We start from the raw sequence: 12,254 nt of genomic DNA, 5'->3' as shown, positions 1-12,254 counted from the left end.
CTTTATTGATATTTAACTTCTAGATGTTGTTCTGATTGAGTACACGGCCGCTTGCCGCTAATGCTAGTGTATTTTTATTAATTCTTAAACATCAAACCATGCAGATTTTGATTAAAAATCACTGTTAAATTAAAATTTGTCATTAATATGCCTATTGGTTTCTAATGAGATAAGCATTTGTATCACTTGATTTAGAGAAGAGAAACCTCCAAAAATATGCAGGACATGCGGCCTTCGAGGACCGTTTTGCCCACCTCTGATTTAGCACACGTTTCGCTAATGCAACATTTGCTAATAGCATCAATTTTCTTGCTTGCTTCGCATTAGCCGTTAGCATCACTTTTGGAGTAAATATTGAATAATGGTGCCCCTACCACCAAAGTGGTTTAGGGATCCAACCAACCAACCAATTTAACAACTAATGCTAGTTTAATGACTTTCTTCATGATAGCATTGTGGACACGACCGCTAGCTGCTAATGCTAGTGTATTTGCTCTAATGTCATCATGTGCAAATTTTGATTGTAAAAATGCTATATTTAGATCAAACCTTGTTAATACAGTTTCTCAAATGCGTTTTTTTATCATTTTAGTGAAACAAAAATGGTCAGTAATGTGCGTATTAACGGCCTTTTTTTTTGTTTTATTCTTAACACCGTAAGAAAATGGTCAAAAAAATTGCTAATTAGTTTCCCGAAAAATCATATAAAATTAAGGTTGTAATCTGGATGTGATATTTTCCCAGATCAGTGCTTGTCTTTGTCAAGGTCTGGGGATTGTGGCAGGATTTGTACAACAAAAATATAAAAGTTGGATTTGTTTGTGGTTTGTGGAGTATATACAAATATTTCACTGCGGATACATCAATTAAGAAAGTTGAAAAGAATTAGCGCTGATAATTGTGCTGTATTTTTCAGGTTTTATTTTAGTAAATGTCAGTGTTAATTTGCTGTATCTTGTTTTTTTTTACTTGAAAAGACTTCTTGAAATATATAAGTCAAGTCAAGTCATGTTTATTTGTATAGCCATTTATCACAAGGAGTCTCAAAGGGCTGCACAAACCACAGATTATTGCAAACCGCAGACTATTATTACACCATCCCCTGATCTGAAACCTACATGACGGCAAGGAAAAACTCAAAAACCTTAACATGAGGAAAATGAAAAAACCTTCAGAAGGGACCAGAGGTGATTCCCCTTCTCTGGGATGACCATGCCAAAATGGATGTTGCAAGAACAAATATTACACAGATATTGTCAACGTGAAATATAGGTCATGTGTTTTAAGCCTAGATTTAAACAGGACCGACACGTGATTAATGTACATGCAAATCTTAAAGTAGTTCATTTATCCTAATCCTTCATCGACGTAAGCAAAAAAAAGGACACACTGCTGCTTTGTATGTTTTGTGAGCCTGCGCAGTTCTGGCAAAGGATAAATCGTGGCGGGGCTCGAGCTATTGCGTGATTTGAACGAGAACGGGGAAATGGGAGGTGAAAGGAAAATGAAAACCAAGCAAATAATCGGATTAGGGTTTGCGTTGGGTTCAAATGGGAGATTGCGACGCTGGGATTCGCACTCGAGCACAAGTGACCTTCTGCTGCTAACTTCCTTAAGTGAGAGTAAGGGAAACCTCTGGAAAAGTTACCAAAATGCCTGTGGATCTCAACGGATACTGGAAAATGATTTCCAATGACAACTTTGAGGAGTACCTCAAGGCTCTTGGTGAGTTTGAAATCTAGATCCGGGGTCACAACCTTGTTTTATGGTATTGCTATTTTTCCCCGGTTGGAATTATTGGATGTAGGGTTGAAAAAAGGCTCTTCAACCACTAAAATATCTGCCTTGTAAAAGGGCATTGAAATATTTACACATATAATATTTAGGCTGACAAGCATAATGGCCTGGCTTGGCGTTGCTGGGCATTCTACTTGAGCGTGGTTGTTGGGGTCTGGAGCTGCTTGTACACGAAAAGCAGATGTTTATTGATTTTGTGGGTATTTATTAGAGGTGAGTTAAAGACACTCCCAGAGGCCTAAAGTACCACTGTGTGAATTTTCACAAAAATCGGTTCAGCTATTTCGGAGCCTATGAGCCACATACAAACAAACAGAGGAATCAAGATTTATATAATAGTAAAGATCTAGACTAGATAGATTTTAAAAATATTTACGGATGAATGTATTACTAAATCAAAGACACGAATCATGTCAATGATTTCTATTTCAGTTAGAAATAAAATATTCTAAAAAAAAATATATCACAATGACCACGATGAGCTATTATCAGAACCAGTCTGTCGGCTTATCAGCTGTTCTTAGGGGACTTCCGAGTGCCCGTCGCCATCACGTTGACGTAAATGTTTTCAAACATTAAAATTGTTATTGGGAATGAATTAAGATTGAAATATTTCATTTTTATTCCTATCAGGCTTTTAATCCAGATAAATGTGACCCTGTGGATGTAGTGCAGATTTTTTACCAGATTATTCAGAATATAAATCAATATGTTTCACAGGACAACATCTAAAAGGATAAAAAAAACAGAAATACGAACAAAAATAGATCTTATTACAATGCAAAATTTATTTTAAAAAAATCACCAGGAAAAATAAACATAGTAGTTATGTATCTATGCATTCTTTACATATTTTAACTGTATGATCCATAGGAAGAATATTACATGTGCTAAGCAAAATTCTGGTTGGTTTTCTATTCGTGTATTTGCTTGATATTTTTTGTAATTTACCTTATGTCAGTAAAATGAAATGCTATTCAAAATAATTTGACACATTTTGTGTGTCCTGTTTCATTCATTTTTTGTGAAAATGCTTATTTGTCTCAGGTTTTTGGGCTGTTTTGTTGCTAGAGAGTAAGGAGAAGGATGAGGGTAAAAAAAAAACTCAGAAAATGTTAAATGTAAATTGTGATTTTAACTATATCATTTCTAAATTGACTAACATCCATCCATTTTCTGCTTAGTTATTCAGGGCAGGGGTCTCCTATAAAAATGGGGACATTAGTGCACTGTGAGACATTGGCTAGTGTGCTGCAGGAAATGACTAAATCTTATCTTTGTAAAAAAAAAAAAAGCTTTAAATTGTTAAATATTGATGTGTTCTTCCAGTGATCAGTCGAGTAACTAACATTCATCCATATCAGTAGGTGGCAGTAGATTTTTCTCTTTTTTTTCTCTTTTTGTTTAATAAATTGCTCAGAAGGTGGCTCTATTAGAAATGGTCCCACCTAAAGAAATAATAACAAATATAAAACGAAGATAAAATCGTGCATATAATTTGGCTGAGTTTAGTTATTTTTCTACTGAAAAAAAAAAATATTTCTGACAAAGTAAAATAAAATTGTTACACGCGCTCACAGTATCTTCTCATTTTAAGTGCATGCAAGTTCTATTGAAAAAAACTACAACAATATACATTATAAACCTCGAAAAACAGGTGTAGTAAAAAATATTTGTAGTAAGAAATAAACCTAAACGAATTACATGTATTACCTCCTGAGTCACCGTGACCACAAATGTCATGAACCGGAACAGGATCAGGACCCAAATGCGTGACGTTTCTCACACAAGCCTTTTATTTTAAGGGAAATTGAGAGTCATGCACGTTAGGCAGCAGTCTGGCGTGGAAAGACAGGAAGCCAGAGGCCGACGAGATCAATACCAATTGCCTGAGCAAATATCGGACGGTTGGAGTCGATACCATACATGACGGGACAGAAAGGATTGATATTAAAACAGGATATCGAAATTAAACAGGACAAACTAGACGTGAAGGAAACTGGAAAGCCATATTAAACGGGACAAAATGAACGAGAACTACTGGACAGGAAATATCAACAGGAAACAGGACCGAGTAAGAACCCACGTCCTGCGGGGCAGATGTTCGTTGACGAACTGACAAAGGGAGAGTCAGGGCACTGAGCTTAAATAGAAGGAAAGCCAATCCCTCAACAAGCCGCAGCTGGCGCCACACAGGCGGGGCCAAATGGGCACCCTGGCAACCGTGACACAAAATGAGTAAAAAAAAAAGATTATAATGACAAAAACACACATGAAACTGGTTCCCGGGATTTAATTTTTAAACATTGGAAAACCCAAAACATTAGGAAACACCGTCTTGTATGCCTTTAGCCACAACCAGGGTTGGGTAGGGTTACTTTAACTTCATTACTTTCAATTACTTTTGGATGACTCCAATACCAAATATGCTAATAAAAGACAAAATAAACTAAATAGGAATAAAATGATGACTCACAACACCTGGTAAGCTTTCTCTCCTGGCTTTGATCTCTTTGATCTCCGGCAAAACTAACATAAAATGCGACAGAAACAAAATAAAAATAAATCCAAACGGCTTGCCAACATCATTTTTGCCGTTCCATGTATTCCGTTACTCCCCAAGCCTGCACAAAATTTAGTCATTTTATTCATTTTTAGTTTCTTTTGTCTTTTATTAGCATATTTGGTATTGGAGCAATCCAAAAGTAATTGGAAAGTAATCAAGTTAAAGTAAACCTACCCAACCCTGGCTACAACCCATCATCAATTTTTTTCCTTTTCATGTGATTTGTTGATTTTGTGAAGTGATGTTTGTTGCAACATACCTAATATGAAAGAAAAAATCTGAGAGACCAAAATCACTAAGATGTCTTCACATTTTTCCATAATTGACATTTTTTTTCCTCTGCTTTCAAATAAATCTTTTGCAAAAAGGCGTGTTGAACGATTTGCCCGTTTATTTTTCGATTTTATTCCAGATGTTAACGTTGCCATCAGAAAAATCGCCACTCTACTGAAGCCGGACAAGGATATCGTCCACGACGGAGATCACATTGTTATCAAAACCCTCAGTACCTTTAAAAACTACAACATGGATTTCCATATTGGAAAAGAATTCGAGGAGGATTTGTCCGGCGTAGATGACAGGAAGTGTATGGTGAGTACTGTTAATCTTAAATGGCTGCTTGTGATGTTTTTCATCAATTATTAAAAAAAAAACAGCCGAGTTTAATGTGATTATTTGGAAAATTATATTTTTGTATTTCCTATGCAACCAAAAGAGTTAAATGATGGTCTGCATTTATATAGTCAATGAAGATCTCCACACTTACCCATTCACACACACTCACATACCGATAGCAGCGTCAGCCATGCAAGGCAACTACGTGCTTATCGGTAGCATCAGGGATTCAGTGTCTTGCCCAAGGATACAGGAATCAAACCCGTGACTTCTTAGAATAGAATAGATAGATAGATAGATAGATAGATAGATAGATAGATAGATAGATAGATAGATAGATAGATACTTTATTCATCCCCGAAGGGAAATTCACTTTTCCAGCAGCATCCCTGAGCTGAGAACAATCGAAAATAACACGGGAGCTGCTGGAGTGGCTGCCATTCGTGACGGCGCCGGAGAAACGATTCAATTTGAATCATGTACAAACAAACAAACAATTGAATCATGTACAAACAAACAAACAAAATATTTATGTTTCAATAAGTGGAGTGTTAATAAAATGGGGGGAAAATAAGAATAAACCTTTATTATCATTGAAACAAAATGGGTTGAACATACAACGAGGGCAGCACGGCGGCACGGTGGTTAGCGTGTGTGCGGCACAGTTCTGAGGTCATGGGTTCAAATCCAGCTACCAACCTTCCTGTGCGGAGTTTGCATGTTCTCCCCGTGCTTGCGTGGGTTTCCTCCGGGCACTCCGGTTTCCTCCCACATTCCAAAATCATGCATGTTAGGTTGATTGGCCGATCCAAACTGTCCCTAGGTGTGAATGAGCGAGTGAGTTGTCTGTCTCTGTGTGCCCTGCGATGGCTGGCAAGCAGTTCAGGGTGTCCCCTGCCCACTGCCCGAAGATAGCTGGGATGGGCTCCAGCACACCCGCAACCCTACTGAGGATAAGCGGTACAGATAATGGATGGATATGACAACGAAATTGGACGTGGCACTCCAGTTTCACATTTTACAGTGAGGATAAAAGAAAATAAAGAAGATAAAGTAAAAAAAAGATAAAGGTTATAATTTACACAATATTTACACAAAACAGTGTGGGCATGTAGTGTTACATACAGTTTGATACTCGTTACATGCTTGATCCCAAGACGAGCGTGTTATCTCCTCAACTACTTAAAACTAATCTATATATGTGTATACGTGTATATGTGTATATATGTATATATATTCGATAATAAATATTAAAATATATATTTGATAATACATTTTATAAAATGATTAACAGAACTATAAAAACTAAAAGTAAATCCCAGGGCCTTATAAGTATTCATCATCGTAAATCAATATTTAAGAACGATAATTAACGTTTTAAATAAAAAACATATGTTCAGAACAACAAATTCATCACCTTACTCCTGAGTATCCATTGTCACCAAAAGTTGAATGAATGTATACTGATATATTCGTTACCATTCCATCCATTCATCCATTGTCTGCACCGCTTATCCTCAGTAGGGCCGCGGGGGTGCTGGAGCCAGTCCCAGCTATCTTCGGGCAGTGGGCAGGGGATACCCTGAACTGGTTGCCAGCCAGTCACAGGGCACACAGAGACAGACAACTCACTCGCTCATTCACACCTAGGGACAATTTGGAACGGCTAATTAACCTGACATGCATGTTTTTGGAATGTGGGAGGAAACCGGAGTGCCCGGAGGAAACCCACGCGAGCACGGGGAGAACATGCAAACTCCACACAGGACGGTTTGATCCCATGACCTCAGAACTGTTCCACACACACGCTAACCACTGTGCTGCCGTGGTGCTGGTTAACATTCCATTAAAGCAAAAATAATCTAAATGAATACCTGGAGAGTTTAAGCAACACGGCCAAGTGTCAAGAACCAGAACAGGATCAGTTCTCACACAAGCCTTTAATTTTACGGTAAATGGGGAGTCATGCACGTTAGGCAGCCGGTCTGGCGTGGAAAGACAGGAAGCCCGAGACTGACAAGATCGATTCCAATTGCCGAGTTGATATCAGACAGGATGGGACAGACAGGATAGATAACGAATCAGGATATCAAAAATAAACAGGAGAAACTAGACGGGAACGAAAACTGGAGAAAATAATGAACAGGACAAAAATAGACGGAAAAAAAAACGGAAACTAAAATTAAACAGGAAAAATGAAACGGGAACAATACCGGACAGGAAATACCAACAGGAACAGGACCGCCTTGAAACCCACGTCTTGCAGGGCAGACGTTTGTTGACGGACCGACAAAGTAAGAGAGAGCGCACTGTGCTTAAAAAGATGGAAAGCCAATCTGTTAATGAGCCTTAGATGGCCGCACACCGGCAGGGCCAATTGGGCGCCATGTCAACCGTGACACAAAGTTCTGTTTCTGAATAGGCTTAAATATCATTTAACCTAGGAAAAATTATTTCAAACATACTCATGGATGGACTACAGCCAATAAAAACAGATTTATAAAAAAATAAGTACAGATTCTTAAATACAACTACAAGGCAGTGGATAATGGTATCGGCCCTTGTCAAGGGTATCAATCTTTAGACCTAGTTTGTCCTTCGATTTCACCACAATCAGATAGCTTAACAAATCTGTTTAAACAGTGTATTACATTAGCAATGCACTGAAAATAATAAATTAGCATCCAATCTGTTTCACCCCCTTAAACTACCTGGTTAGGGTATAAAAGTTTGTGTTTATAGAGTCCTATCGAGAAGGATTTATTTTCTAGCTAAAGTTTTTGGGGTTTCATTTTGTCTGAAAAGAAATTCCTGACATCATGAAAAAAATAATAAACTTGTTTTTTTGTGATAATCTTATATTTTAAAACTCAAAACAAACGATCAAAAATCTGGAATTGGTATCTGTCAAGACCAGAACGGAAACAGGACCCAATTGCATAATGTTTCTCACAAGTTTTATTGAATAGAAAGAAGAAGGGCTGCGCCCACGATCCGGTGCTCGCTGGGCATGGGAAGCAAGTCGCCCTCGCAATCTGATTGCAATCCGAATACGGAAGTGGATCGTTCGTAGCGGGCGATGGCGTATCAGGGATGGAAAAACAGATTGATAGCCGGGACGGGAGAGCAAAAACGTGGTCAGGGTCAGAAACAATAAGTTAATAAGTTAAGAATGTGTTGATAATAGGAATAATAACGGCAATTCTACCATTGTACTACACGTAATCGTCTCATGAGATTAAATACTGAAAGGGATCTTTTATACCTTGAGAGAGAGAGGTATTTATTTCCTGATAAGCTGATTACGGATAAACTATAATCTTGTTTAAAAAATCTCAGTGTGAAAGTCACGTGCTTCCTGCTAGTCTGTTTATATGTTCATATTAACGACAAGAACGTTTCCATATCCATTATCCCTTTGGTGAGTATTACTGACTAACAAACTCATGTCATAAATCTTTCCTTTTACTCTGTACGCTCAGACCACCATCACCTGGGAAGGAGATAAACTGGTTTGTGTGCAGAAAGGCGAGATTGAAGGAAGAGGTTGGACCCATTGGGTGGAAGGAGACGAGCTTCATCTGGTGAGGACCTTACTAGATACTGCTATGAAAATAAATTCTACATTTTCCTTACTTTAAACCAGAAGTCACTGATTTGAGACCTACATTTTTGTCACTGGTTGTTGCTTACACCTACCAGTTTTGCAAGTCACATTTATTTGTGACGCCCTTAATCACAAAATGTCTCAAAGGACTGCACAGGTTGCAATGACACCATCCCCTGATCTTCAACTAACATGCAGGCAAGGAAAAACTCAAAAACCCCAGCACGAGGAAAATAGGAAACCATTTGGTCATCAATCATAAGCTATTGTATAGAAGTGGGTCTGAAGTCCAGATTGAAAAACTTCCACTGAGGTAGCAGATCTTATCTCCGGAGGCAGAGCATTGCACAGCACCGGGCCCAAATGGAGAATGCTCTCGAGCGTGCAGACTTCTTCTTGGCTCTTGGAGTCACAAGTAGACCGGCGTTTTCCGAGCAAAGGCTCAGTGTAGGAACATAGGGGGCAATCAAATCAGAGAGATAAAAGGGGGTAAGTCCATGCATAATTTTGTATAATACCAACAGAACCTTAAAGTCACATCTTAAGATGACCAGGACGTGCAAGTTAGCTATTATCGGAGAGATATGGTCAAACTTTCTTGTCTCAGTCAAAGGTCTCACTGCCGCATTTTGAACCAGTTGCAAATTTTTGATCCTAGACACCGGGAGACCAGAAAGCAATACATTACAGTAATCAAACTGGGGAATTAACAAACGCATGAATTATAATCTCAGCATACGATTGATACAGCATTGGGTGAATCTTTGCAATATTACTGAGGTGGAAGAAAGCTATTCTAGTTATATTTTTCACATGTAACTGAAATGACAGATTAGGATCAAATAGGTCAGTATAGGTGATATTATATTTGTCGAGGTTCAGAGCTTGATGTGTATTTCTGAAATAACAAGTCATCGTGTTATTACTATGTTATTATCATGTTATTAACAGGTTGTAATTATCAGAAGTAGGATTAAAGTAGTCTTAGGCAACCCCTAAAACGGCATGCCAGTTAGAAAATCACAATAACCCATTACTGGCGAGTTATTTTCAGAACAAGCCTCGTTGGTGACCCCTGCTTTAAACCATTAAATGCTTGTTTATGAATTCCACATAAATTATTTCACGCGACTCCCAGGAAATCCTGCTGCACACGAAATGTTTTCATTTACAAGAGTTTCTGTATACAGTAGATTTAATGTCCAATGTCACGTCAACAAACTATGACAAATGATAGTTAATCTTACCCAAACTATGCATTTTTACAAAACAACGTGTTAAAAAGCGCTCTTTATTTAGTTTTACCCATCTTTGGTTGCAACGAAGGTTGTGTAGAATACCAAACCGAGATTTAATTAACCTTTTGATAAGTAAAACAACACCAATAAGATATCAACTTGGATTAAAGTAAAGACTTATAAAGTACACTAAATATACCAAAGTTGAAGTGGACTAAACTTTATAAAACAACCAAAAGCAACTGGAATTTGACTCAAATTGATTGATAAAATTCACACTAGCGCAGATTCATATTTCTAGCTAGGAATGGGAAACACTTCTGGGGCGTTTGGTTTCTCAAGCAGCAGCGAACTCTGGTGGAGAGAACTGTTATTACAAGACGGGAGCCAGTGAGACAAGTCGATGGCAAAAAGAAAATTCAGTATATAAGAATCTGGCGTCCTCCCACAATTTAATTCAAGGAATATAATATAATATAATATAATATAATATAGTATAATATAATATAACATAATATAATTGAATAGAATAGAATAGAATAGAATAAAATAGTGTAAATTGTTTACATTGAGATCTGATTTGGCAAACATGTAATAAAATACTTTAGTAAAAAAGTAAGATAAAAGATATACAGTAATTAGAATAGATAGGCAATACTAACAAGATGGTGCAGTTAGACTCGCTTAAGTTTTAAGAAAATGGCGCGCTGACATTAGCAGCAGCATTTTACATACATGAAAATAAAGAAACAAAATATGTATATTCATTTTGCTGTATATAGCCCAGATTAGGGATCTCCAATGTGGTCCCTGCGGGCACCAGAGTGTCCCCTGAGGACAACTGAAGTACCTGCGGACCTGTTCTTGAAAAAGCTTACCACTTACGGTTATCGTGATATTCTAGTAAATTGTTTTTTCTACTGGTTGAGTTTATTTAACCCTACGTCAAATAATTGCCCAGGTAATAACATAGTAACAACATAGTAATAACCTGATAAGTTGTTATTTTATATGCATACCAGACTGGGCGCCCTTTGCACTTATTAGTAACAAAAAAAAGATCTCAGATTGAAAAATCACAGAAGACGAATTAAAAGACGACATGTGTTTTGTTTGTTCCATAGGAGCTTAGAGCTGGAGGAGTCGTTTCCAAGCAGGTCTTCAAGAAGTCCTAAAGAAGCTCCTGAAGACACCTCGCCCGGAACCCATTCATGCACTCATCCACACATCTTAACTATTTGCCACTAATCAACACTGCATGGCTGCATCGTCCAACCACGATTGCTTTGCTCGGAAAACAGCATGTAGCATCCCCAACTAGCTCAGTATGCCGTTTTAATCAACGTATCTAAATGCATCAGAAGCATAAAGGCTGTTAACTATTGCACCGAGAGATCGTTTGAATGCAACTTGATGTCTTAAGGACGTCAGTTTCAATGCTTGTAAATAAATATTATCCCTCCTGATTCTTTCGGTTTGGGACTATGTCACTAATAGTGAAATGAATGGATCAAATAAATAAATTCCAATACCCTCTTGTCAATTATTTACTTTTTTTTTTAAATATAGGGAATTAAATAGGTGCTTAGTTTGGAAGTTTGAGGTTTGGGACCTAAGGCTGTCAGGACCAGAACGGAAACAGGACCCACTCGCGTAACGTTTACCACAAGTTTTGTTGGAACGAGGAAGGGCTGCGCGCACGATCCGGTGTTCGCTCTCGTACTCGAACGATGGCGGTGTCGGGGACAGAGAGCAAAAACGTGGTCGAGGTCGGAAGCGAGTCGTAAGCCAGAATGGGAGAGCAGATGTGATCGGGGTCAGAAACGAGACTTAAGCTAAGACGGGAGAGATGACGTGATCGGGATCAAAACGGGTTGTAGCCGGAGACAGACGGGAGCAAAACGGGACAGGTGAGTGTCAGGGTCGAAAAAAGCTTGCCTTGTATACACGGAGATTCGCCGACGGACTGACAAGAAGGGATTGACAGGACAGGGTTTAAGTAGTGGGGAAGTCAATCTGTCAACAAGCTGCAGCTGGCGCCACACGGGCGGGGCCAATTGGGCGCATTGGCAACCGTGACAAAGGCAGTAATCATCAATTGCCTTAGAAAATAATAAAGAACATTTTTGTCTTTCTAACTATTTATTATGATAATAATAATAATAAAAATAATAATGATGATAATAATACATTGTACTTCGCAGCACCTTTCAGGACACCCAAGGTTGCTGTACATATAGTAGGACACATCCAAAAAAGCAAGAATAAAACAGGAGTAAAACAAGAAAGTAATAAATAGCAAATAAAACACAGTAGAGTTAAAAGGGGGCGTAAAGTCAAGTCAAATTTATTTATATAGCCCTTAATCACAGAAATGTCTTGAAGGACTCCACAGGATTATAATGCCACAATTTCCTGATCTTAAACCAAC

General features: G+C 38.1%; 1 protein-coding gene across 1 annotated transcript; it reads left to right on the top strand.

Moving 5' to 3' along the window:
* Nucleotides 1-1,556: 1,556 nt before the first annotated feature.
* Nucleotides 1,557-11,354, top strand: rbp1.1 (retinol binding protein 1, cellular, tandem duplicate 1). Its single transcript, XM_088348405.1, has 4 exons — nt 1,557-1,725; nt 4,776-4,954; nt 8,461-8,562; nt 10,948-11,354. The coding sequence occupies exons 1-4, from the start codon at nt 1,653-1,655 to the stop codon at nt 10,996-10,998; spliced, it is 405 nt and encodes a 134-aa protein (XP_088204531.1). The 5' UTR covers nt 1,557-1,652; the 3' UTR covers nt 10,999-11,354.
* The last annotated feature ends 900 nt before the right edge of the window (nt 11,355-12,254 follow it).

The sequence above is a fragment of the Urocampus carinirostris genome, chromosome 1 (genome assembly GCF_059441175.1).
Source record: "Urocampus carinirostris isolate Australia breed hairy pipefish chromosome 1, RoL_Ucar_1.0, whole genome shotgun sequence".
In the NCBI taxonomy this organism is placed as follows: domain Eukaryota; kingdom Metazoa; phylum Chordata; class Actinopteri; order Syngnathiformes; family Syngnathidae; genus Urocampus; species Urocampus carinirostris.
Note: the sequence above shows the minus strand (reverse complement) of the source record. Positions and strands in the feature narration are given on the sequence as shown.

Coding starts and splice junctions, on each gene's coding strand:
- rbp1.1 (XM_088348405.1), top strand. CDS start 1,653: ATGCCTGTGGATCTCAACGGATACTGGAAAATGATTTCCAATGACAAC. Junction 1,726..4,775: donor GGAGTACCTCAAGGCTCTTG/GTGAGTTTGAAA, acceptor ATTTTATTCCAG/ATGTTAACGTTGCCATCAGA. Junction 8,563..10,947: donor AAGGAGACGAGCTTCATCTG/GTGAGGACCTTA, acceptor TTTGTTCCATAG/GAGCTTAGAGCTGGAGGAGT.